General features: G+C 37.8%; 1 protein-coding gene across 1 annotated transcript; it reads left to right on the top strand.

The window, feature by feature from the left end:
* Window positions 1-106: 106 nt before the first annotated feature.
* LOC126970092 (kelch domain-containing protein 3-like) lies at window positions 107-26,341 on the top strand. The gene is made up of 5 exons (XM_050815819.1): window positions 107-826; window positions 1,332-1,797; window positions 6,380-6,575; window positions 14,273-14,455; window positions 14,797-26,341. The coding sequence occupies exons 1-5, from the start codon at window positions 584-586 to the stop codon at window positions 14,858-14,860; spliced, it is 1,152 nt and encodes a 383-aa protein (XP_050671776.1). The 5' UTR covers window positions 107-583; the 3' UTR covers window positions 14,861-26,341.
* The last annotated feature ends 1,438 nt before the right edge of the window (window positions 26,342-27,779 follow it).

Here is a 27,779-nt window from a genome sequence, read left to right as displayed (position 1 = left end):
TGTCTGTTAAAACTCTTTGAGCATGAAGGGAATGAAAAAAAAATAGGAGTGTTGTTATGAAATTCAGTACAACATTACAACACTCTTTGTGTTTTAATGTTGGCAATAAGCTGTTTCAGAATCTTTAATAGAGGATTTATAGCATGGGTGCAGATAAAATTTATTGTCTAACGGAGGATCTTTAATCAGATAAATGTGGCTGAAATGCTTACCCATTTTTCTCCTAAAACCAATGACGTACTATGTACTTAATTTAGTTTGACAGATTGTAGCAAACTGACGTTTGTGATTTTAAAGAAAATTCGCGAAAGAATTAAAATACAGAAATTCAATGGAAATTATCTTTGAATTCGGTTTTGTGAAATTGTCAATTTTTCAACTTTGCATGGCATTTTCCTTAAACAAAACAAAACATTTAATATTAATCTCTACACTAAATTAGTTTTTATTATGAGAAGTGATTGATATTTTTGATTCAATATTAGTAATATGAATGTAAATACGCAATAAATAAACAGTGAATTTCAACTACGATCACGTACCTACATTTTGTTGTGTAGAAGATATTTTGTGAGTGACAAATATGATGTGGACAGTTCACACGGAAGGTGGACCGCGACGGGTGAATCACGCCGCAGTTTCTGTTGGAGATAAAATATATTCATTCGGCGGCTATTGTTCCACGGAGGATTATAAAGATTGGGAAGTAATACCGGTCCATGTTCTAGATACCACCGTGTACCGGTGGGCTAATGTAGATTATAACAAGACAATTGATGCACCCTTCCAGATATATGGGCATTCTTGTGTGGCATATGGACATAAAGTAATAGTTTTTTTATAATCTTAGTACCTAATTATGTTAAGTTTGCTATTGAAGCTGGCTTAGGTGACTTATAAGGAATTATTTTTATCTCATAATTGGCCAAATCCTATATAATTGCTAACAATAATGTTTTTTTTAAAACACCAGAAGAATGATAGTCCGAAATGTGTATACTCTTTTTGAAAGAAGGGGTTTGTTTGTATGTGGTGGGTAGTTTTTACAGATTAGCAATGACTAAAAATATGCATGCTGTTTTTAAATAGCTTGATGCACAACCAAACTGGAATGAAGTTTCTTAAGTAGTTTCCTTGATATGACATGATTACATTAAATAGGAGTGTATATACTCCGAGGTTGACTCCTGTTTTGCAAGATGGTAAGGCCAGTGGTGATCATTTTTTTTGGTCTTTCCATCAAGTCACATATAATTCATTACTTTTTCCATAAAAAAGACCTTGCGGACAATGTGAGCTATTAACACTTTTGTATTTCAATTACTTTCAAGGTTTATTTGTGGGGTGGAAGAAATGAGTCAATAGCAGGTGACACTGTATTTTGTTTTGACACAAACACATATCAGTGGTCAACACCTGTGGTGTCTGGCGTAATACCGAACGGAAAAGACGGCCATGCAACATGTTTAATAGATAATAAAATGTATACTTTTGGAGGATTTGAATATTTAACAGACCAGTACACAAATAACGTTCATTGTTTAAATTTGGACACGATGGAATGGAGTTGCATTTATACTAAGGGTGTACCACCTGTTCCTAGAGACTTCCACACAGCATTGGCTTACAAAAATAGAATTTATGTGTTTGGAGGCAGAGGTGACTTTAACAGGCCTTATAGTTCTAACAATGAGGTGTATTGTGATAAAGTTTTCTATCTGGACATAGAAACAGAGACTTGGGTGACAGTTGATACAAATGGAATTAAACCCGAGGGTAGAAGGAGTCATTCAGCTTGTAAGTATAATAAAGCTGGAAGTAAAATTAATTTATTTATTTCCATAAGTTTTTTATAACAATAAGGGACAAGATGAGCAAGATGTTGAGCTGATGGTAATTGATACACTAGTCCATTACAATGCAATACAGCTTTGGATTCAAAAACCCAATAATTCTAAGTGGCACTACAATAAATTGTGGTCATCACTGTGAGACATAGAGTTTTGAATGTTGATGAAGACAAGTGTCTTTAGCGCAGTATTTTCTAGCTATGGCACCCTTCAGACCAAAACACAATAATGCTTACAAATTACTGCTTCACGGCAGTCAAAAGTGCCCTTATGGTACCCCTAATCTAGCTGGCATCCTGTACAATTAAGCCTCCCATTGATAAAAATTGTAGTGTCCATAAAATATATTAATATCAATTTGTATTCTAAACTTTCACCGGATGAGTGAAAGAAAGTTACTGCTATAACATGATAGTTATAATAATGTAAAAAATAAAACTCTATTAACTATACTTAGTAGTAAAAGTATCAATCTACATACATTGAAACAATTAAGGTAGGGTACATGATAATAGTTAATTATATAAAAAAAACTATTTGGATAAACTGATGGAAGTCAACATCATACAAATGAATACTTTGGTATATATTATATTATATACTACTTTTTAATTACCTAAATAAAGATTGGGCAATATAAAATAGCCCTCTAAAATGGTAAGAGATCTGAAAATCAGCACGGGGTCCTTTTAACCTTCAGCCCATTTTACCCTAACCATATCCAAAATAAATGTACATAAATGGGTTAAAAAGGGTAAAACCCCAAATATAAATGTGTGAGCTGTTCCTTCACACATGGGATCCCTTCAATCACATGTTGGATCCATTCCCTCACATATGGGATCTTTGTAGAATCAAACAATATAATTCTCCAATTACTTTATTCTTATTACTTAAACATTACTTTAGGCTGAAGACCGGCCATTTTTCATTCACTACGTGATCTGTCTCTCGATTGTTATTCATTTGCGTCACAATTTTTAAATAAATTGTTATTCCAGTCACAGTCAACCGCATAACAAGTAGTAGTGCAAATAAGAACTTGTTACATGATCTGTCTCTCTATATCGATTGTCTTTCATTCGCGTCATTTCAATTTTTAAATAAATTCTTTTTTATGGTCAATCGAAGAAGATGCGCGACCCGAACCCACGGCTCTCGGGTTCCGTCCGAGCGCTCTTAACAAGACAACTTGATTCAACAAGATTGTTGATTCTAGTGTAAACTATGGCTTGGTCGGCACGGCGCTATGCTTTGCTATACGTCTTTTCACATTCACTTAGTGCTAGGGCGACAAAATTGAATTCAGATAAATATTAAACTAAAAATAGATGCTCGTGGTCCACTTATAATAATTCTTCATATTAAGATTGTATAATCTTATGAATGTGACATGAATACTTAGTCTGGCAATAAATATTGTTACATTTAAAAATAAACAAAATATTATATTTGAATTTGGAATCTGTAATTTCTATATTATGATTGTTCATCGAGTTTCCTCATTTTGGCGCTAATACATTGTGCAATATTTTGCGATATTAGAACGGAGTGGGGTGATAAAGAGAACCGAATCGCTGTGATTGCATTACACAAGGTTTGAGCCCAATGCAATTCTTACAACTCTCCATATAATTGGTATTAGTAAAATGTTTGTGTACTGCGCTATTAATAGGTACAATGAGACCGTCCACGTAGTGTTCGTACGAATGTGGTGGACTTGCAGCCTATTAGAGACGTACTGGTAATTTCTTAACTGATAATTTATAAAAGAATAGGTAATATCGAAACAACTACTGAAGCGGTACGCAAAGGGAGGTCACAGAAAAAAATTGGTTACTGATGAGATTTTTTTTTACAATTGCAACATTTGAACAAACAATGACCGTATTTATGCTCAAAAAAGCTCTAAGGAAGCTTCCCAATAAGTCGACAGAGTGCAACGTGGGCACTATCCAACTTCAGTGATGGTTTGGTGGGGTATTAGCTATTAAGAAGTGACTGAGCCATACTTTTGTGAATAATGGTGCTCCCACATTGCCGTTAGAAAATGTTTAATAACGTTAGTAAACATTTGTTAGCAAACATTTAATCACAAATAAATTTTCATGTTAGAAAATGTTTAGTAATGTTAGTAAAATGTGTTATCTTTTGTTTGTAAACATTTTATAAGGGTGATGGCGGGATAGGCGGTGCGGTGCGGTGGGGGTTAGAGTACGCAGGTCGCTGCGAGCCAATACTAGATGTTATAAAATGTTTAAACATTTTCCATCAATGTAGGAGCACTTATAACATGTAACAGTTTCTAACAAAGTGCAACAATTGTTAACATTTGTTAGTAAATGTTTTGGTGTTATAAAATGTTTACAAACATTTTATAACGGCAATGTGGGAGCACCATAAGGTATCAAAACTTGCGCCATGCAAGTGTATCAAGATACTTGAGAAGGTAGTGAAGCCCCTTAACAACAACATGTCATCAATAACCAAGAATGGTCCTTCCAGCAAGACTCTGCGCCGGGTCATAAAGCTCGGTCTACGCAGTCTTGGTTGGAAACGAACGTTTCGGACTTCATCAGAGCTGAAGACTGGCCGTCGTCTAGTCCCGATGTTAATCCGCTGGATTATGAATTATACCGGCGGCGTCGTGTGCCGGGTCGTCTCCTTCCCTCAAATGTGTGAGAAGGGAACGATGGTTGGTCCATGCGTCAACTCGTGAACGGGTGCTTCTTGTGTTGCCAGGTCCACCTGTTATAGTTAATAAATTATAATTAATAATGTAATAATTACTAATTGTGACAGTTATCACGACCATTATCTTCACGAAGCATCCGTACACAAACAATTAATTCAAGCTCTGAAGGTTGACGCATTTAATACACGATCATTTATTACTTTATTACTTTTTTCTTTATTACTTTTTATGAAATAATTTATATTGTTTAAACACAATTCATATATTTGATGCAGCACCTTAGAAACTAATTGGTTTTGTATATATTACAGCCATTGTAAAATAATCTATGAACTTAACTCAACTTTTTCCGAACGAATGAAATATTATGCGCTTATTTTAAACTTAATTGAATAACGTTTATTTGAGTTTGAAAAAAAAAACTCGAGAAAGTCGATCGGCATTACTAAGAATATCTCCGGGTCGACCACGTACACCGACAGGTCCAGCAATTTACGAGGCGCTCTGCACGTAACCACACGACTCCCCTGCTCTTCAAAATCATTGAGAGCATAATTAACCGTCAGGTCATGGTGTACCTAGATGGTCACCAGTTGATCAACGATCGACAGTACGACTTTCGCCACGGTCAGTCGGCAGGCGATCTTCTGGTATACCTAACACATAGATGGGTGGCGGCTATCGAAAGCAAGGAGGGAGGCCTGGCGGTTAGCCTGGACGAAGCGAAGGACTTTGATCGTGTATGGCACACGATACTTCTTTCAAAACTTCCATCACTTAGGCTTCCTGAGAGTTTGTGCATGTGGACCACCAGTTTCCTCACGGGGAGAAACATCGTCGACCAGAGCCAGAAGAAACTTGTGTCTCCTATCCAGTCCTCTCTAGAGAAGGCCGCGGAATGGGGTAAAATGAACCTTGTCTAATTTAACCACTAGAAGACTCAAGTTTGCCCGTTTACAACTAAAAACCCCCATTTGTCGTATCACCGCTTTTCGATAACACTTCTCTTAAAGCCTCGCCTATTATCGAAATCTCGCGCGATTGCCTTCCTACTCCTCGGTCATTTGAAGGGCAAAGCCAAACTTCTTCCGCTTTGAAGAAGCTCGGCGTCATAAATAGAGCAAGGCAATATTTAACGCCGGTCCAAATTCTATTTATATAAATTTTTATTTGCCTATAGTAAAAATATATAGCTTATTATTTATTTCAACGACAACGACATTTTGCTGATTCCAATCCATGGTCGACGGTTTGACAGGAGTCCAGATAGTTAATTGTCCTAGGTGTCAATCGCTTCGCCTCATCCGTTGTCTAAATTACACGCGTTAAAACCATTTAAAGAAATAACTGAATGGCGTCACGTATCTTCTCTCAAAATCGATTCGTTTAGAATCATCTTTGTTTTCAATACTTTTATGTTAATTGCCCCGTGCTTATAGATAGTATGCTTAAGAATTAATTAAGAGAAGTCACAAACCCAAGGATGTCATAAGAGGTGACTAAGGGAATTTATCAGTGGAAGGCTCCTTTGGACAGGATACCGGCTAGATTATGAGTTCCACAACGGCGCCTTTCTCTGCCGTGAAGCAGTAATGTGTAAGCATTATTGTGTTTTGGTCTGAATGGCGTCGTAGCTAGTGAAATTACTGTGCATCTTATGTCTCAAGGTGACGACCGAAATTGTACTGTCGCTCAGAATTTTTGGGTTGTTCAAGAGTCCTGAGCACTGTATTGTAATGGGCAGGGCGTATTAATTACCATCAGCTGAACGACCTTCTCGTCTCGTCCCTTATTGTTATAAAAAAATGTTAATCATAACTTTTCTACTTTCCAGGGATTTATAATGACCAAATGTATATATTCGGAGGGTATAACGCTAAAACAAAATTACATTACAACGACATGTATACATTCTGCTTGAAGACAAATACGTGGAAACCTCTTAACCCCAACGGACAACCACCAAGCAAGCGACGACGACAGGCATCAGTCTTATATGGAGATAAAGTGATTGTGTTTGGTGGAACAAGGTAGGAAATTGTTCATCATTATTCATTTCACCCGAAAGACGTCCACTGCTCGACAAAGGCCGGCCTCCCCAAAGATCGCCATAAGGATTTGTCCTGCGCTGCCCTCATCCAACCTTCTCCAGCGATCTTGACCAGATCTTTGGCCTATCTTGTCTACCAACAATACGTCTTCCGGTACGTGGTCGCCATTTCAGAGCTTTACTGCATCAACGGCCATCTGTCCGTCGAGCTATGTGCCCTGCCCACTGCCACTTCAGTTTCGCTACCAGCTGGCTAAGTCGGTAACTTTGGTTCTCCTACGGATCTTCTTATATATAAAATTCTCGTGTCACTATGTTCGTTCCCGTACTCCTCCGAAACGGCTTGATCGATTCTCATGAAATTTTGTGAGCATATTGAGTAGGTCTGAGAATCGGCCAACATCTATTTCATACCCCTAAATGTTAAGGGTGGTCCACACGATTTTTTTTTTAATTTTTTTGACATTTTTTTTTCAAATTTTCACCCATCTACGATCAACAGTTACTTTTGTATCGCGATTTTAATATCGGCAATACAACGTTTGCTGGGTCAGCTAGTGTTATAATAATAATCACTACATAGCATAAAAGAAAGTCGCTTCCTCTGTCCCTTTCCCTATGTATGCTTAAATCTTTAATACTACGCAACGGATTTTGATGCGGTTTTTTTAAATAGATAGATTGATTGAAGAGGAAGGTTTATATGTATAATAACATCCATTAAATAGTGGAGAAATACTGTTATTTTTGAGGTTTCTAATGTGATGTCGTAAATAATTTCATTATTTCCGCTTACATTGCAAACGCACGCTGAACCCTATAAGATTTATCAAAATAATATACTAAGTATTGTACACATTGAAAAGGTCTACAGAAAACTCCACTATGGTATATTATGTCTATCTCTTATGGATATCCCCAGTAACATTTTTTGTCGTTTACTTTTTACGACAAATAATAGCTAATTTTCGAAGCGATTTTAACTAATACAGCATTTATCCTTATCTAATTAAATACATTGTTGATTGAATATAGATCTATATGACCCTTTACAGCATATGATTTAAATGAACATTTTCCAAGATATTACAGATTTAAAAATTGCGGGACGTAGCGTTTATACGAGTTTATATTTAAATAGCGCGTCGGAGGCCGCGGTTCTCCCTATAGCACTTTGAATTTAGCAGCGATCGGGCGCGTTTATCATCGGAGCTCTCATGCGAGGAAAATAATAATATAATAAAAACGCGATAGATAATTGTATGATAGTAGTTTTAAAATATAAATGATATTCTATTCTAAGGTTAATTTTTAAATCGCACTTAAAGTCATTATAAGTACATAAGGTTAAATAAGATTAGATTAAATAAAACCATAATTTATGCATTGGATTTTTCTATTAAGATCTTGGTTAAAATTTAGAGTTATATCAATTTAATATTTTGTGAGTTTCATAAGCTATATTATATTAACCCGAAAAATGAAAAGACTTTTTCGTGGTCTTGGTTGTCGGCTTTAAAAAGTAAGTCTGAGAAAACGATAGATACTAAAAATAAATTATATGGCAATACAACGTTTGCCGGGTCAGCTAATATAATATAAACAATGGTATTTTTATATCAGCGGCCCTAAATATTCCTGTCACATTTGACGCCGCGTCATACCAGTGAAACGGTTTCTACGATTCGACCTCTTCCCAGAAAAACTTAAATATTCAATAATAAGACCAGTCCACAAAAAATATGATAAAACAGATGCACGCAACTATAGACCGATCACATTTATTCCGATCCCATCCAAGTTATATGAGAAATTAATGCAAAGTAAACTGGTTCTATTTTTTTATGGAATATTTTTTATGGAATAATGGCGTTGCCGGCCTTTAAGGAAGGTGTACGTGCTTTTTTTGAAATTACCCATGTCGTATCGTCCCGGAAACACCGCGCCGAGATTTCGAGACGCAGTATTCCGATACTAGGCGAGGCTTTAAGAGAAGTGTTGTCGAAGAGCGGTGATACGACAAATGGGTTTTTTCTAGTGGCAAACGCGCAAACTTGAGTCTTCTGGGGGTTAAATTGGACAAGGTTCAATTTACCCGTTTCCGCGACCTTCTCAAGAGAGGACTCGATAGAAGACGCAAGTTTCTCCCGGCACTGCTCGAAGATTTCCTGAGAGAGACCAGCATGGCCCGTGTATATGGCATCACCAGTGCTGTCGTCTGCATAGCAATGTATGTTGGAGGTGGCAACATATCATTGATATGCAGAAGAAACAGCGTGGGAGATAGCACACAGCCTTGGGGCACTCCAGCATTCACAGGCTTCGGGGTCGAGCAATATCCGTCGATAACGACCTGTATGCTGCGCGTAGTGAGGAAGCTGGAGGTCCACTTGCACAATCTCTTGGAAAGCCCAAATAATGGAAGTTTTGAGAGGAGCGCCTTGGGCCGTACACGATCAAAGGCCTTCGCTATATCCAGGCTAACTGCCAGGCCTTCCCCCTTACTTTCAATAGCCGCCGCCCATCTATGTGTTAGGTATACCAGAAGATCACCTGCCAACCGATCATGGCGAAAGCCGTACTGTCGGTTGTTGATCAGCTGGTGACCCTCTAGGTATACCAAGAGCTGGCAGTTGATTATGCTCTCCATGATTTTGGAGAGCAGGGAGGTAGTAGCAATAGGCCTGTAGTTTGCCAGATCCTACTGTCTCCTTTTTTGTGGATCGGATGTACTCGGATGCTGACTTCCATGAGTCAGGGACTAAGAATAAGAGTGCCGGAATAAACGTGTTATCGCCGGCGTGAACTCAGGGGCACACGTTCTAAGCACGATTGAAAAAATGCCATCCGGCCCGCTCGACTTCCTGACGTTCAACGTAAACAGAGCTCGCCTAACAGTTTTCTGTCTGAACTGTAACTTCAGGCATAGAGCTCTGACACCGCGGGATGGTCGGCGATGTTTTTCCGTTGTCGTCAAGAGTTGAGTTGGAGGCAAAAAGAGCGCACAGGAGATCGGCTTTCTCTTTTGCCGTACGGGCCAGGGTGTCATTCCTCATGTGCAACGGCGGCAGGGACGGCTGATTGAAGTTGCCACGAGAAGCTTTCGACAACGACCAGAACTTGCGAGTTCCTGTCGGGAAACTGGAAAGCTGCTCGCCGATTTTGGCGACGTGCTTCGATTTTGGACGGGCGATTTACCGCTTAAAAATCTGAAGGCACGGTTATATTTCCTCTTAAGAGCTTTGCAGTTCGGATCCTTTGTGCCCAGCGCCGCAACCCAAGTTCGATACGCCTGTTTTTTGCAGGTTTAGTTTCTTACAAAATTTAATGTTTTATGTGAGGTTCAATACGCATTCCAAAAAGGAAAATGTGCTACAAGTGCTACATTTTGTTTAGTCATATTTTAAAATATATTGACAATAAAAAAAGTTACAGGCGTATTTTTTTACATGACCAAAGCCGACTATGTTGACCTTTGACTGATGATATATTGTTAAATAAATGTTATCAATATGGTTTAAGGAGCTTATTACTTTGAACTAGCTACAAACTTATATTTAAAATAGAAAACAATGTGTTCATATAAGAAACTCTGGACAAAATTGTATTATAATGGTTTATGAATCCAAGTGGACCTATTCAAATTCAGGTGTACCACAGGGCAGCATTCTAGGGCGCTTGCTGTTTCTTCTATATACAAGGTGGCCGAGAAGTTGACGTCCAAAGCTTAAATTTGAAAGCCTCATGGTGATGAGTATCCGAACCACCCCTATGTATGTTCTACGATTTTGCATAGTTTAGGAGATAATAATTTTTTTCCCCTTTTATCCGCTTTTTTCACCTCACTTTATTGTTGACTAGCTGACCCGACAGACGTTCTGTATAAAAAATTAAGGTTATTTTTATACCTCATGAGAGGGTTAGAAAGGTATAAATTCTAATTAGTTATTAATTTTAAACTATTATTTCAATTTGATTTTTGAACGACGGGGGACACAGCAAAGGAAAAACAAAATTGTTGTTTTTATTAAATTCCGAGCATTTTTATATTTATTCACCTTTTAAACCTTCTCTGGACTTCCACAAATAATTCAAGACCAAAATTAGCCAAATCGGTCCAGCCGTTCTCGAGTTTTAGCGAGACTAACGAACAGCAATTCATTTTTATATATATAGATAATTATTAACTACAGTTGCAATAACCACATAAACTATGACTAGTTTAGACAATGCGGAACTAGTTTATAATTGAGTCGTAAGTTCAAGATAACTGTTCCAGCTAAATTCAGCTAATAAAATGTTCAAGGTATCAAAAATTTATTTTATTTTTGATGGGGAGCCTATGGCTTCTATTTTTAAAAACTTCCCAGAACATTGGCCAGTAAAATGAGCCAAATTCAAATTTTAGCTTTGGACGTCAACTTCTCGGCAACCCAGTATAAATGATTTACCAAATTCTACATCACGAAAATGCATACTTTTTGCGGACGACGTTTCTCTTCTGATACCTAACCTTAACCCGTCAATAAATAATGACAAAATTGTTTAAGATGAAATCTTAACAATTATAAATTGGATGGAAAGAAACAAACTAAGTGTAAATATTGAAAAAAAACAAAATCATTCAATTTAGTAACAAGAACACGAATTATAATATGTTTAAGAGTATAAGTTATCAAGGTAAATCAATTGAAGAAGTCCCTACTATAAAATTCCTTGGTATTAGTATAGATAAAAATTTAGACTGGAAGGCTCATATAGAATCACTAGTTAAAAGGATACATAAATTTGTGTTTGCTCTTAGGCGAACCAGAAAGACTATATCAAAAGAACCTGCAATCATTGCCTGTCATGGCTATATAGCATCTATAATTAGGTATGGTATCTTGCTATGGGGTAACTCCACAAACATAAACTAAATACGACTGGCTCAAAAGAGATGTATTAGAACTGTGGCTGGTATAGAGCCCTTTGATAGCTGCAGACTTCTATTTTTAAATTTAAACAACACTATCAAAAAAATATTGTTTTTACTCAATAAATGAATATTATCAAACGAAGTGGTAACTGGCACGAAAACTATTTTTACCAATAATATTATATTGTGTTGTGAAAATTTTTACTACATTATCTCTTAGCATTTCATTTATTATTGTAAATGTGTAGTGTAGGGTCTTTTACTAGGCTTTACGTTGATTAAATTAAATGTAGCAGTAATAATTTATTGATTGTGTTAGGTTTATAAAATTGTGAAGAGAAACCACGAAAATATTTGCATGTCTGTCAAGACGAAACATGTGCCTGTTCTTAAATTTGTAACAACTTTACTTGTCAATGTTTCTGGCAATTATAGAACTTTGACTTTGACTTTGATTGGGAGAGAGTGAGTGAGTGATTAATCGTTTTAGAGCTGGCACTCTGTACACTCTGAACTAATGCACAGGCTACCTTTGGCGGTACATCCACTATTGAACAGTCTTCTTCGATATACCCTCCTCTTTTGGTGTTAATGTAATTATTCGACCTTATGAATTTTCTTTCATTCATGTCTTTGAACTGTTCTTTAGTAACATAGCTTTTGATAGCGTTAACATTAGACTATAGAACCAACAAATCCTTCAATAATTTCCTCATATCTACATGATCAAAACCAGGGGTGTGCATTGGTTTTCCAGAGCGGTAGGCACTGGAAGCCTAACTAGTCGTAGTTGCGATTAATATTTAAAAGTTTAGTTCCTGTTATAAGGATAAATATAAGTTCATTTACCAACATTTTTCTGCCGTTCTGTCAGATTAATCGTGTTTTTGAGCAAGATTTGAAAAATTATTCAAGTCACCGTAACCAGTATCATTCCACACAGTCTTCGTTGTAGAAAATAAACAGCAAGGAAAGCAGAACAATAAATTGGAATGGTGGCATCCAGCTAGCCAAGTGTATTTTTCTTAATGCTTGGTATTGAAATATCCCATAGTTTTACCTTTTTGTTGAGTAAAACTAATATTTGGCATTGGACTATTAAGATAAACAATTTTTATTTTATCTACGAACGAAAATTGTGCAAAAGGATACGTACCGCATTTCTGAAGAAGTAAAGTAAAAAAATCGTATTTTCGCCACAATTGCGACACTAGAATTTGTCCATTATATTTTAATTCCTTACTAGTTACCTATTTTAAACACAAAACACACAGCTACTTCTTTTTTTTTCCCAATACAAACACTAAATATAATTAACAATAAACAAATCAACACAAAACAAATAACTAATGTAATTAACTTAATAATTCACGCCCGTGATATAAAGTAAACGATAACACAACAACTAAAACAATGGCGCTGTCATTGTTGATAACTAAACAATATGTTTTTATTTCCGGAAATGTCATATTTTATATCTCACAATCATGAATCACGTCATGTGCGATGTCAAAACTCTTATGGGAGCGCAATAAGGTTGAAACTCGGACAATAAGCGAACGAGATACTTCATAATAATTACTCATAAATCATAATGTAGGTATAATTTCTTTCGTTGGTTTAATTCGTGACATCTGCAGTTGTCAGTTCGAACTGTCATGAGCTTGCCTACTCAGAAAGTGCCAAAAAAGTCAAATTGCGATGATCATTTTTAAGAACGATATACATAGTCTTTGTATATTTTTTGCTGTGGTCGTCTAACCTTGACAAATAAATTTTGTTATAGAAATTGAACGTATTCTACTAGCCATGAGTAGGCATTATCGGTACTGCCTAGTATATAGGTAAGTATTTAGTATATCGCGTAGTGAAAAACTTACAGGTTGGGTGTTCAATAAAAGTTCGATTATAAAATTAAAGAACTTAATTTATCTGAAATAACTTGAAATCTAGTTTAGGTATATTATTTAGACTCTAAATATGGTAGGTAGGCTATGCCTATTGGCATATATGGAATGCACGCCCCTGATCAAACTGGTAGCAATTTGTGAAGGTCATATGCCACAAAAATTGGTATTTGCTCGGGATCTATGGTCTTGAACACAGTAATCATATCCTCCTAGTCTTTCTGTTTTTTATTTTCACGTCTTGACACTTGTTTCTGGTTAGTCTTCGTAGAAATAAATAACAATTTCTTAGCTTCATCGATCTCCTCTTCAGCGAAAGCCGTTGCACAAATTCTTATCAAGCTTTCATTGTCTACCACGTCGTGTCTATTTCGTATGAAAGCAAGAACTTTCGAAATGTGTATGTTACAGCTCGTACACTTAACCGCTTTTGCACTAGACACAGACATATTCACTATAGCGCACAATGGGCGACCGCTCAACAGTGCGCGTATGTTTATGTATATTCTTATTTTTTTTTTATCCTTGTCACAGCTGGTCACATTTGTGAGACCCCCCACCAACTAGTGTGATATCACTTAACTTGCTTTTACATTCAGACATGAAAATATTAAAACAGCAGTGTGTTTAGATTCCACTCCAACATTGTCCATACTTTTCATTCCATTCCATAATGTGTTAACTTCTCTGGAAAAATGTGATGTCACAAAACTTGGACCCCCCCCCCCCCCCCCCCCCTCTTACCACTTAACGTGTGACGTTATGATTTTATGGAAGGCTATTGTAAATAAATATAATTGTATTTATATATTTGTTTATAATATTTCATAACATGATACTGTTTATTCGCAGCCCTACAGGAATAAGCAAGAGAAATACAATTCAACAGCTTCTCCAAAACGATAGTGATGATGATCTGCTGCTGGAGAATAATGATCTGCACGTGTTTGATTATTCACCATCACTTAAAGTTCTCTGCATCAATTATGTGCTGCAGCACAAGATCGATACCACCTCAATGCCGAAAGATATTTTGTACGTATTATATTCATTAATGTATGCAGAATGTATTCATTGAGTGTGCCCAGGCTATTAGTTGGTTACTATTACAGATATCAAGAAACCATAAACTGATATCAAAAGTACCTACGTAATCTATTCACTAAAATGATATCATTTGCATTTTATAAATCAAACGAGAAGAAGTTTCCAAAATTTGGTACAAAACACTTATATATTAAACATTTAGCCATTTTACTGATTAAATAACGTAAATAGTGTAAGACTTAATGATTACATCCTGTGTATATAATGTTATGTTGAGCAACTTAAATAGTCTCGTGTTGTTTTATTAATTATTATCATTATCAATACAGGCTGGACATAAGGATATATACCCAACCTAACCGGATCACCAGGCAAATCAACCACATAGGATGATCGGAAAGCAAACTAAAAAGTATTGTATAAATCACTAACATTAACTATTTGTATTTTTCTTATTATTATGTATGGGACCATCCATAAATTACGTCATACGAATGTAGTGAACTTTTGACCCCTCCTCGTCCTTGTCACAGCTGGTCACATTTGTTAGGGGGTGGGGGAGTTCTACATAGTGTGATGTTTCATATTACACAATTATACATTTAGAAATTTATAAAATTAAAACAGTTTCATTTAATAATTTTTTCAATAACATCTACAGTAAGTCAAACAGATACAATTAACAACCATTAAATTATCAAGATTAGTAGACCGTATGTAGTTAAAATCTTGTATTTTAATATACTTATATTAAGTATTATATTTGTGACACTCGCTCTCCCCCCTCCCTCACGTATCTATCACGTATGAGGTAAGTTATGGATTTGCCCCAATGACTCGCAGAGGGTATTGCCATCGTACAAGATACCGTACAAAATAAACACAATGTACTTTTTAAATACTTTTGTAAAAGGTTTTATTATAGGTGCGTTGCGCTCCTGTTACAATTAGTTGCCTTTGTTTTTATTACTCGTTATAATTGTACAGATTCGTAGCCCGTTGACAGACGGACGGACAGCGAAGGGGTACAAACTATTATTAATAACTATAACTAGTGGTCCGGGCCCTCGCGTGTCATTGAAGTTATACTTCTTTTGTCTCGTTAGGGAACAATAATTATTACGATGTTCTCGCATACCGTCACGCAAGTTAGACGCAGCCACCCTGACGTAAGTTTGTCAAACTATACCATTTGCTTTGCGTGCATTGGTCTTCTAGCAAGGTAAGCACTGCACATTTAACTAGTCGTAGAACTGCGCTATAGTCTGACAGTACTTCAGTTTATGGAATAGGAGTACAAATGAGCGTACGGGTCACCTGGTGTTAAGTGATCACCGCCGCCCACATTCTCTTGCAATACCAGAGGAATCACAGGAGCGTTGCCGGCCTTTCATATACTGAAGCTGTTTGTGTTTCGCATATAGTTTCTGTACCATATTATGGTCAACCTAATATTTTACTTTGTAGAAGTACTAAAATTTCATGCATTTATGATATTGATTAATATCTATAATATTATTATTGAAAACTTTAAATAAAGTAATATTTTTTGAAACGTTTGTGGCTTAAAAAAGGACTAAACTCAAATCACAGAGGACCTTTGTATAAAGACTCAAATTATATATTTTTTTTATATGAGAGTGGGCAAACGAGCAAGGCGATCGGAGATGACTTGATCGTCGATGATTCGAGCCGCTCTTCGTTGTATGCGGTCGGAAGAGGCTGATACTGGGGAGCACCCGCCCAGAGGTGAGAACAGTACTCCATGTGAGGCCGAATTTGCGCCTTATAGAGTTGCTGGCGGTGGCTTTTAGTGAAGTACTGTCTCGCCTTACTGAGTACACCAAGCTTTTTTGAGGCCAGTTTGGCCTTCTCTTCCAAGTGACCACGGAACTGAACGTTGCTCGATATATCGACGCCAAGTATGCATTGGCATTGTATTGACAGGCTGGGCGGCGCGACGGCGATGTAATCAAATGCAAATCAGATGTAATTAAAAACATTAAGCGCTGTGTACGACACGGGTGGTAGAGCGGTGGCGGCGCAGAGCGACGAGTTTGGTTTCGCCGCTCGCGCGGGTACATAGTGTTGCATTTTTATCACAGTAATAAAGAGTAGTTTTCTCTAAAACATAATCGAATGTCTCCATACTCATTCTTGTGTAATTGTAGAACTTTCTTGAATGACAACGTAGCTCGTAATAAAGTGTAGAAAAGTCTCCCAAACTGCATCTTCGTTGATTTATTGGATGAACACCATCATGAGACTGGGCTCCAATAGTTCTCTTCGACGTGAATTCATGTTTACCACAACACTACGTGTTGAAGTTTGTTTCGTACACACGCAAGACACAGATCTCTTCGCCCCGCGCCGCACCGCCCCGCCCGCGCCCCGCCGTCGCTCCAGCCGTCGCAAGTTTCGTACCCGCATACTTAGAGGAGTGATCTCGGAACGAGGGGATACGACAAAGGGAGACTTTTTAGTGGTGAACGCACAAACTTGTGTCTTCTTGGAGTTGAATTGGACTAAATTTTGTCGGCCCCATTCCGAGACTTTGAAAAGTATAGTCTCGATTTCAGACACAAGTTTGTTCCGGTTTTCGTCGACGCTATCCCGGGACATGTTGGCACGGCCGGTGTAAGATGCATACCCTGTGCTGTCGTCTGCATAGCAATGAATACTGCTGATTTGCAGCATATTATTGATATGCTGAAGAAACAGCGGATAGCACGCAGCCTTGCGGGACACCAGCGCTTATGGGTTTTAAGTCGGAGCATGCACCGTTGATAATAACCTTGATGCTCCGATCAGCCAAAAAGCTTCTCGGGAAGCCCATAGGATGGCAGTTTCGCTATAAGCGCTTTATGCCACACATCGAAGGGCTTCGCTATGTCCATACTCACCGCCAACGCCTCTCCCTTCGACTCAACCGCTTGCGCCCATTTATGGGTGAGGTATGCAAGAAGATCACCAGCTGAGCGACCCTGACGGAAACCGTACTGGCAGTCGCTGATCAGCTGGTGCCCCTCTAGGTATCCCAAAAGCTGGCGGTTGATGATCGACTCCATTACTTTGGAGAAAATGGAGGTAATGGCAATGGGGCGGTAGTTGGACAGATCTAAGCGTACACCTTTCTTAGGGATCGGGTGCACTAAAGCCGCCTTCCATAATTTCGGGACTACGCCTGAAGAGAAGGAGAGCCGGAAAAGACGGGTAAGGACCGGCGCCAGTTCCGGAGCACATGTCCGCAGCACTATCGGGGGAATGCCATCGGGACCGCTCGATTTGTGAATGTCCAAGGTGAGAAGCGCCTTAAGCACGGCGCCATGCCGGATTTTTACCTCCGGCATGTATGACTCGCACCGCGGAATATGCGGTGTAAGAGGGAGCCCAGGAGATCAGCTTTCTCTTTCACGTCATGGGCCAGCGAGTCATCATCCCTGTGCAGTGGCGGAATGGCTGGCTGGTAGAAGTTTCCTTGGACAGCCTTGGCGAGCGACCAGAACGCACGAGTTCCCGAGGGAAGGCGTGCAAGTCTCTGGCCAATTCTGCAATGTGCTTCGACTTCGCGTCAGCAATAACTATTTAAAGGGACCTGGAGGCATTATTGAAGTGTTTTTTAAGTTCGCTGGAATTCACATCCTTAGATACCACCGCATTGACCCAAGCCTGATAACACTCCTGCTTTCGGCGAGAGGCCATTTTGCAGAAGCGGTCAAACTATGGTTGGGACCTGCCACCGATAGGCACAGAGGAGGATGGAATAAAGAGTTCCATACCTTGCAGTACCACATCAGCAACAGCGTCAGCAGCGGCATCTGGATCTCCCAGCGAAAAACAGATCTGCCTCCACGGGTAGGATGCAAAAAAGCACCGCATCTCGTCCCACTCTGCTGACCTATAGTGCCACATGCGGCGACAGCCTAAGAAGCGGGGCCTTGTTAGGCGCGTGATCGGCACGGTGCTCCGGATCAGGCAGTGGTCCGACGATCCCAGAGGAGGGTCAACGGAAACTAGGTAGCCGTCCGGATGTGAGGTCAACGGAAGGTCCAACAGTGAAGGTGTATGATCTTGCACATCTGGGATTCGCGTTGGCGCAATAACCATTTGCGTCAGACCATATGCTAAGGCGAAGTCGTGAACAGATCTCCCTGCATGATCGGTGGTACTTGAGCCTAGCCATTCGGCGTGGTGGGCGTTAAAATCGCCAAGAATCACGATCTCTGCAGTGGGGATCTGCGCCAACACGGAATCTGTAGCCATTTGGATGCGTTCGAGGAGCCGGTCAGTCTCTGCATTACCGCTATGAGACCTATACAGGCATGCGTAGATTTGCGGATGGTCATCGCAGTCTACACGCAGCCAGATGATGGATAGGTCCTTTCCTTCAAGATAACTCAAGCGTCGAGAACAGACATCCTTCCTGACGTAAACGCACACGCCAACCCGTGGTATAAAGGAGTGTTCCAAATTATACCCCGGGTATGAAAGGTAAGATGAATCAGCCAGGGAGGATATCTGTGTCTCGGTCAAAAAGAGCAGGGCCGTCTCCAGGTGAAAGTGGACGGCATTTAAATTTGAGCGAAGCCCCCTGATGTTGCAAAAGTCTACAGCGAGTGTGGAGGAGGGTGATTTGAGCCTCCTGCTCTGTTTGCCCCGAGTCAGCGCAGATTTGCCCCCTCCAGAATACGCGGGGCAGCCTGGGCAACCACTGTTAGGTACAGGCCCTAATTGTGGACGCCCAGGGACAGATTCTCCAGGGCTGCATAGCCTGGTACCGTCCTGGAGTAGTCTATTCTTAGTCCGTGCTGCCATTTCTATTTGGGAGGGGGGGTGTAGGCCTCCGGAAACCCCACTCACCGGACGAAACACAGCGGCATAGCCGCTATTTCACGCCGTTTTCGAGTGGGGGAGTGGTATTTCTCCGGGCGTGACGGCCCAATTCGGTTGTGTCCGTGAGGACCCAACATGGCAGTACCCCTCCCAAATTTTTTCCTATAATTTTTGAAACTTATGATCTCAAAATAGCACAACGCTGTCGGCTTCATAGTTCATATTATAATTTAAATACTTTCCTTGAGCTTTTCTAGATATTATTAAACCTGATATTTATAAATTCACTTACCACTTCTTTTGCCGGGTTTTCAGGTTGTAACTTGTTTTGATTACAATAACATTAGTTATGGGCGGTCGAACGGTAATTTTTCACCCACACAAATATCTCAAAAATGTTTTTTTTAAATAAGGGACGAGACGAGCAAGACGTTCAGCTGCTGGTCATTGATACGCTGCCCATTACAATGCAGTGCCGCTCAGGATTCTTAAAAAACCCTAAAAATTCTGAGCTCTGCAAAAACAACTGCGCTCGTCACCTTGAGACATAAGATGTTAAGTCTCATTTGCCCAGTAATTTCACTAGGTACGGCGCCCTTCACACTGGAACACAGTAATGCTTACACATTACTGCTTCACGGCAAAAATAGGCGCCGTTGTGGTACCCATAATCTAACCGGCATCCTGTGCAAAGGAGCCTCCCACTTAAATGCCATGTTTGAACATTACTCGTAAATGTACTGGTCTATTAAAAGGAACAACTTTTATTTTATTTATTATTGAAACCTGTACCTATATCATTACCGGCACACTAATTTAATTTCTCCATTATAATATTTTTAAAACCTATTTAAAACACAAATCACATAGCAACTTTTTATCATAGTAGGAACTCTACACGGGTCACGGATGACGGAATAAACTTCTTATTATAAAAATAAAATAATAATTATTAATCAATGAATATACCTATTTACTCTAATGATACTCATGTAGACAAAAAACAGAAGAACAGAAGCCTTAAACTCCTAATATGGAGCGAGTGAGACGCATGTGGGGTCGGGACTCGGGAGTAATCGGTTTATCTCGCTACAATTCTTTAGTAGGCATGCCTACCGAGCGGCCCATACGTTGCTGAATATCGTTTAACTGTGACCAATACTTGTCTAAATAAGATGTATGGAATAGTCGTTGCGTCGTATAGGCATTATCGGGACTGGCTACCGTACGAATTTAATGTAGCGTAAGGAAATGCGTATGAGTTAAGAGAGACCCAAGCCTACTGAACGTCAACCAATGGATTAAATTATAAAAATGATAATAATACTTTAATATTTAATAATGGTTATATTTAATACCTTCTTTATTACAATATTGTTCTTTTTTTTAAATATTTATCATATTACATATACTGACTGATATAGACTTACATAAAGACTAGGTCACAGCTAATGCTAATAACTACTTAATAATACGTCACAGCTTAAGCTATAAATTAAATTTATTGTCATAAAAACGAATAAATATAACTTAGCAGGTTCAAATTCTCTTAGCTGCTATAGTTTTTTAATAGATAATCTTTTAGTCTATAATTAATGTTTTTAGGATTTCAATTTTGCCGCTCAATAAAGGGCAGCTCATTTAGCAAGCGAGGTATTAGGTAATTGGCAGTTCGTTCGCCGTACACGTTGCAGGCCCGGAGACTCGACAACCGTTTCTGAGTTATGGCTCTTGTTTGTATAGGATGTTCAATCTTTTGCAATCTTATTTTTTCATTAAAAAAGTATTGACTCAATAGAATTTGCTTAACTTTATCATAAATGGGCAAGATATTGCAATATTTAAATATTTCATTTTCGTTTTGTTTTAATTGACTTGAACTTGAAGATATTTTGCTTCACATATGAGGAATATGTACGGCCATAGCTTGTTAGGCCGTAATATATATCATATTGAATATAGGATTCCACTAATGAATTATAAAGCATAATTTTTACTTTAAAGGGAATTCTATTTTTTAATATTTAATATTACCTAGGAACTGGCGTAACTTATTGCTAATGTGTTCGATGTGGTAGCTCCTGTTGAATTTTGAATCAATTATTAGGCCAAGGTATTTATGTGTATCACTATAACAATCGCAGGACACCTACAGGTTCCTAGCCCATGCAGACAATTATGATTGTGTGAAATTATAGATTTAGGAGTGTAGTGCGTGATGTGGGGCGATTTGATAATAATGAGCTTAGTGTTACTAATGTTAATGTTTAGAACTACACTAGCATACCATAACACCATTTAGTTAGCGTGTCCAAGTCACACTGAACATCTTCACATGCTCTATTGACATCTTTACTTGACACAATAAGGCAAGTGTCATTTTCAAATTGGTAACACGTGCTGTATTTTAGGCAGTTTCCCAAGTCGTTCACATAAAAATTATTGTAATTGGTGTTGTAACCGTTTTAATAAAAAAAAAAAAAAATAAGATAAAAAATGTAAGGCACCCAGGGGTCACTGTGTGTGTTTTGTACTTTAACAGTATGTACGATTTGTGTGATAATTTTTGCACCACTTTATTAATAGACCCCTGATTCCACAATCATCTAGATTTAGGATTAGTTGTTCATGCTGCAATGTTTCAACTGCCCGAGAAAAGTCAATAAATACAAATAAACAAAATACTTTGTACAAACGTAACATAGAGAGAAATATATATTTTTCTAAGGATTTTTTTTTGTTAAGCCAAAGAAGTATAATTTGTTGTGTGCGTACTGTCACACATTTTTATTTTATTTTATTCATCTTTTATTAACATCTCATGAGGCCCATAGTTAGCGCCCTCGTCTGCGTTCCGTATGTGATCACTGGCATCACATGTCTAAAATCTTAATATTAAAACATAGTAGATGAACCAAATCAATAGAAGCACTATGAGCACTTCTTGAAAAAAATATTGTTCTTAATTCTCTTACAGACCGTCTCGTGTACGTGTTATACAGGTGTTACAAAGCCGAAAGGAGGTTACATGGGGCCTTATAACGGGTCCGTCCCTTCATAATATTTATGAACCGTAGTAACCCATATAACATTCCCCAGAAAAATAAAAAATATTTTTATTTTCACTGATGTGCAAATCCTATTTCAGTAAAATTAAAGAGTAAACTACGCAGAATGTACTTACAATTCTACCTAATTCGCAGAACGACAAAAATTTAAAAGACCTAACCTAAGTTATGTCTTTAACGAAACCAACTAAACGAACACTTACTTTTTCATAATAAACGTCAAATTGACAGGAACGGCTCAAAGTGCGCTCCGCCTTGCCAATACACAAGCTCGCTCGTCGGGATATGGATTGTGTGACATATCGCAACATCGTCGGTGTTATTGATGCGAAAACCGATTCAACACGCTATTCCATCTCGGCAACTGTTGGGCAATCGGAAAAATACACTCTGTTCTTCACATAATCATTTTTTCCAACTTGACTTTTTGAAGCCAGTACTTAAGTATAATGACATCCTCGTATTGAGTTAGCAAACATTTAGTTGACAATAATTAGGTTAAATACGTATGACTTTGTGTTTAATAATCTGGTTCCCTGACATGACAGCTTACTAGGGTTGACATCATTTTTGGTTTTGATAATTATTTATATACCCCGTTTTGCAACACGTTGTATTATTTATTTTGATTAAACCGGTATGCGAGGACTCACAAAGTTAGAGTAGTACCAACTACCAGTTAGTACCAACATCCCAAGCCTGTTAATAAATAGATCAGCATCAGGGCGGAGCTTCTACGAGGCGATTAAGCAATTTCAAGACTCGCGGCACGGCGCAGGGCGCTTCGTTATGGCTTTGGTCTCTGCAGATTTTTTAATCCCCTAAATATTTCAATTTGTTTATAACTACATTATTTATTCTGATAATTTTAAAATAAAACTTAATTAAGTAGTTCCATTTAATGTCGCGGGACTAATACGCGATTGGCAGTATAGATGTTTACAGTACATCAACCTCTTAGAGATATATCGAAATTGCTGTACTGGTCAAACACATGCGAGCAGCGACCGGCAAAATTTGTATGAAAGTCCAAATCAACTTCAATGAACGCGATAACACGGTAAGTGACGACTACAGCACAGCACTACTCTGTTTACCTCAGGCCCCGACTGCATTCAACTCGCGCGATATCTGTACTATATATCAGCATCTGTATCTTTCCGTGCTTTGAGAGGAAAAAAGTGAACTACTTTTGGTAGATGTGATATTGTTGTGTTAAACAACATTATCCTGTATGCATCTTATCTAAAGATACTTTTTTGCGATGAGAAGGGACGAGACATGCAACACGTTCATGTGACACACACGTGTTACGCCCCGCTCATATCAATATAGTTCCGCTTTAGGATTCGTGGAAGCAAAAAATTCTGCAAAAAAGCAGATTTCGCTCATATTACAACATAAAACGTTCACTCTCAGTAGCCCAGTTGTTTCAATAGAGACGGCGCACATTGCACGGGAACTCAAACAGTGCTTGCACAATACTCCCCAAACTAAAAAAATAGAGAAAGGTGGCTAAAAATTAGGAGTACTGAATTACAAATATATAGATTCTGTACAGCAGCATTCAGATATTTGAAATATATTAAACCTTGTGTGTCAAGTGATCAATTGTTATACTTTATCACATATATCTACATTATATTTAAAATTTCACCAGATTCCGGATACGGAAGAGACGTAAGTTAGAATTTAATTAACTATAGATAATTTACAAAGAATCAAAAATATTGTTACCGGCGTTAAAGTGTTCATTTTTTTCCAATAAATAGCATTCTATTAGCATGCCAATTTAAATCTTTTGGTTGTCATGTTTCGGAGTAACAGACTTCCATTTTTTAATAATAATTAGACGACAGATATTATTCTCTCATTTTCATATGACTTTCTCAATAAAATCAATATGGGTATCATTTTTGTGGTCTTCGTGAGTGTCAATTAAATAATATGACATCTATTTTGAGGTACAAGATATGGCGGATATTTGGCGGACTTTTTCACTAAAATCATTACGGGCATTATTTTCAAAGTTTCCGGGAGTGCTAATTCGGTATACCTATAACATAATGATACTTATTCTTACTCTTATTACTCTTATTTCTGCCTTATTCGTAGCTAGCTAATCCCGAAAAGTTAGTTATGGAAAAAGTGGACAAGTAGTTAGTAATTCTTTTATTTCAAATGTCGGTTGCTATATTATGTGTTCGCGCAATCAAAAAAAAAAACGAACGTCATCTATCCACACTCCCGTCACAAAGTGACCACACAAATTTTCATCCCCTATTTCTCCCCCTTCTATTAACTATTAACAAACAGTGAAAGTTCCCTTAAAAACGATTCAGCCGTTCCGGAGATTACCTCGGAAAAACAGAGAGCCAAAAAAATAAAAAAAAACAACGATAAACGACGCTAGTTGTATTTCAAATCGCGCTCAATCGGGGATTCTAACAAAATATGAACAGGTCCAATTTGTTAACTTAATAAATATTTGTATTATTTATTATCTTAGTGCCCTACACACATTATACGAACAGGAAATAATTACGAAAAAACTAAATGAAAAATAAAAGAAATGTGACAACCCTGACAGTATTTCATAGAACATCAAAGGCGTTGGCCAACTATAAGTATTTACGCTGTGATTCGGACGTATAATGTTTACCTCGTTTAATTGGAAGGCTGCTTGATATTTGGGAAACTTCAGAATAATCGTTGTATTGAAAGTGTTGGCTGCGATATAGTCACCATTTTGCATATTCTTGGGTTTATTCTCAGGCATAACTTTATAACAAGTTTATTTGTAAGACCGATAAAGTTTAATAATATACATTTATTTACTCCACAAAATGTTGGAAAACGTTGCTGGATTCGATCCCACGTGTCCGGAGATATGCTTTCACGAACGGATTGAAAGACCATTGGTTCCGTATATGAGAGGTGTTTAAGACAGACATTTTATTTATTCAGTAACAAAAACTGGCTGGACATAATAAAATTGTTTACTTTTCGTACTGTTTGACTTTTCGAGCAACAAAGTTAAATGATGGCACAACAATCTGATTTTAACTACAAGTCTTCCAAACTTAGCTTTCTATTATTTTAGGGAGCGTTTTTATTATTTTATCAAGAACAAAATACTACATAGAAAAGCTAGAAGGAATTGTTTTCTTAAATTTTCGTTATTGTATTATAATATATTAAAGTACTCCGTAAATCACCGTTACCAACATATTTATAATTTTATTTTATTTCTTATCTTAATATTAAGTTGATTTTATTTCATTATAATCATTTATAAAATTATTGATATAAATTACCAAATTGTAATAAATAATAAGTAATTAAAATGTAGACTGTCACCTGGCAGCACTAATGCTGCCAGCTGCATTAGTGCTGCCAGGTGACAGTGTTAGCATGGCGACGGACACTCAACATGTAACACCGGTATGGGGTGGTCGATTAAAATATTTTAAATTGTATTATTACAGTGATTTCTTACTACATACGATCTTTTAAAATTATAAGATTTGATCCAAAACAGTGAGTAGTAATTATACAAGATTGCAGTTTAATTGGCTTCAGATGGTAACGATGAACTATTCGAAACCAAACCCTAGTTCACTTAATATAAGATTTGTTATAGATAATAATTAAGATAAAGGTAATAAAGTAAAATATACGCGTCGGATTGAAACTCCGCCGATAAGAGATATTATTCGACAACCCTAAAGTTAGGCTTCTACTACGTTCAAGAAACATTGCGACTAATTTAAATTAACGAATCTCAATACGAATGACAGGGTTGTCATTCATAAAAATCGAAATAATGATAAAATTTTGAATGTTTAGTCAATAAAAAGGTTTTACGGGACTTTTTCCTCTGGACCAAAATCTCATATTGGGTGGGACACAATTTATTTTAATTAATTTGTTAATATTTTGTATGTCTAATTAAATAAAGAATTGATTTATCTCACTGTTTTTTATTTCATTTTGTATCACCTACCTATGTACCAAAATTGCTGCAGTTATAAGTAGAAATGATGTATTTGTAATAATAGCAAGGCGAGTACAAACCACAAGCATTGAATGATGAATTTGTTTTGAAGAATGTATAGTCATCATTTCAGCCGGAAGACGTCCACTGCTGGACAAAGGGGCTACCCCCAAAGTGGGGTGTTTCGCCATAATCGCCACGCTTGTCAGGCGGGTTGGCGATCGCAGTTGATGGTGGTGCTGCCCATCCTCCGTTATGTGTATCCCTTAGTCGACTCTTCCACGATACCCACCGGAGGAACTAGGGTGGTGCTATTCTGCAGGACAATACGAAATGAGTATTGTGTACCTCCAAGAAAGCGCGTATATCATCCTGTATAGGCTGGAAACACTCCTGTGATTCTCTTGGTGTTACTAAGTGGGGGCGGTGATCAATTAACTCGTGACCCGAAAATTCCCTTCCTTCTCCTTAAAAAATATAATACCCGCCCCTAATTACAAAAAATGACAGGGATGGTAGGTCTTATAATATACTACGACTGGTATTCTCTTCCCACGATGACACACTGCCTAAGACTACGACACGAGAAGTGTTACCAGTGATTGTTATTAATGAAAATAAAATAAATTACTTACTAGGTTAACGTAAATCGTGTCATAAATTTATTTACATTTTTTTAAATTAATTAATTTATTGAATTATTACTTCATAATTATTTTATTATGTTAAAAAACTCATTTCGTTCTGGTAATTCAATCACATAGTGGCAAGACATTGCATTGACAAGTGTCATACTGCCAACTCTCCATTTCATGCTATTGCCGTGTCGCTCACATCCATGGCATTTGTTTCACTCGAAAATGGTTTGAGAATAGCATCGCAACTGATGACGTATTCTTAGGCTAATCACGTGTCCCAGCTGTCAGGAGAAGAGAATACCGCGGAGTATATTATTGTACATACTATGGTGACAGCCACATTGTTGCGGCCGCAATACGCCAGCGGTACACCTAATCCGCCGATCTACCAAAGTTTGTTAGGTCGGGCGAGGACGGCCCAACTCGGACGATCGAATCAATCTCTTTGTAAAAGGAATAAAGCGCGAACACAAACACGACCGAGGTTATCGTCCGATGACGCCCGAAAAATTGTTGGGATTTCTCGCCAGTCTGCTGGCATCTACAGTGCAAATTAAGTGGCTTTATTTGCATTTTATTCTATATTTTTTTTATTTGCAATTTCTTCGAATTCCATTTTAAAAACGCATCGCAACACAGCAGCAGCTATGGAATACCGGCAACGTCCAATGTCGTCCAAGTGCTACGCTGTTGTCTACGCTTTCTACAATATTGCCAAACTCTTAGGAATCAAATTTGTTCTTCAATCTGAAATAAAACTGGTTAATTATTAAACT

This window comes from Leptidea sinapis, chromosome 20, assembly GCF_905404315.1.
Source record: "Leptidea sinapis chromosome 20, ilLepSina1.1, whole genome shotgun sequence".
Taxonomy (NCBI): domain Eukaryota; kingdom Metazoa; phylum Arthropoda; class Insecta; order Lepidoptera; family Pieridae; genus Leptidea; species Leptidea sinapis.
The sequence above is the reverse complement of the archived record's forward strand: the minus strand, read 5'-3'. Positions and strand labels throughout refer to the sequence as shown.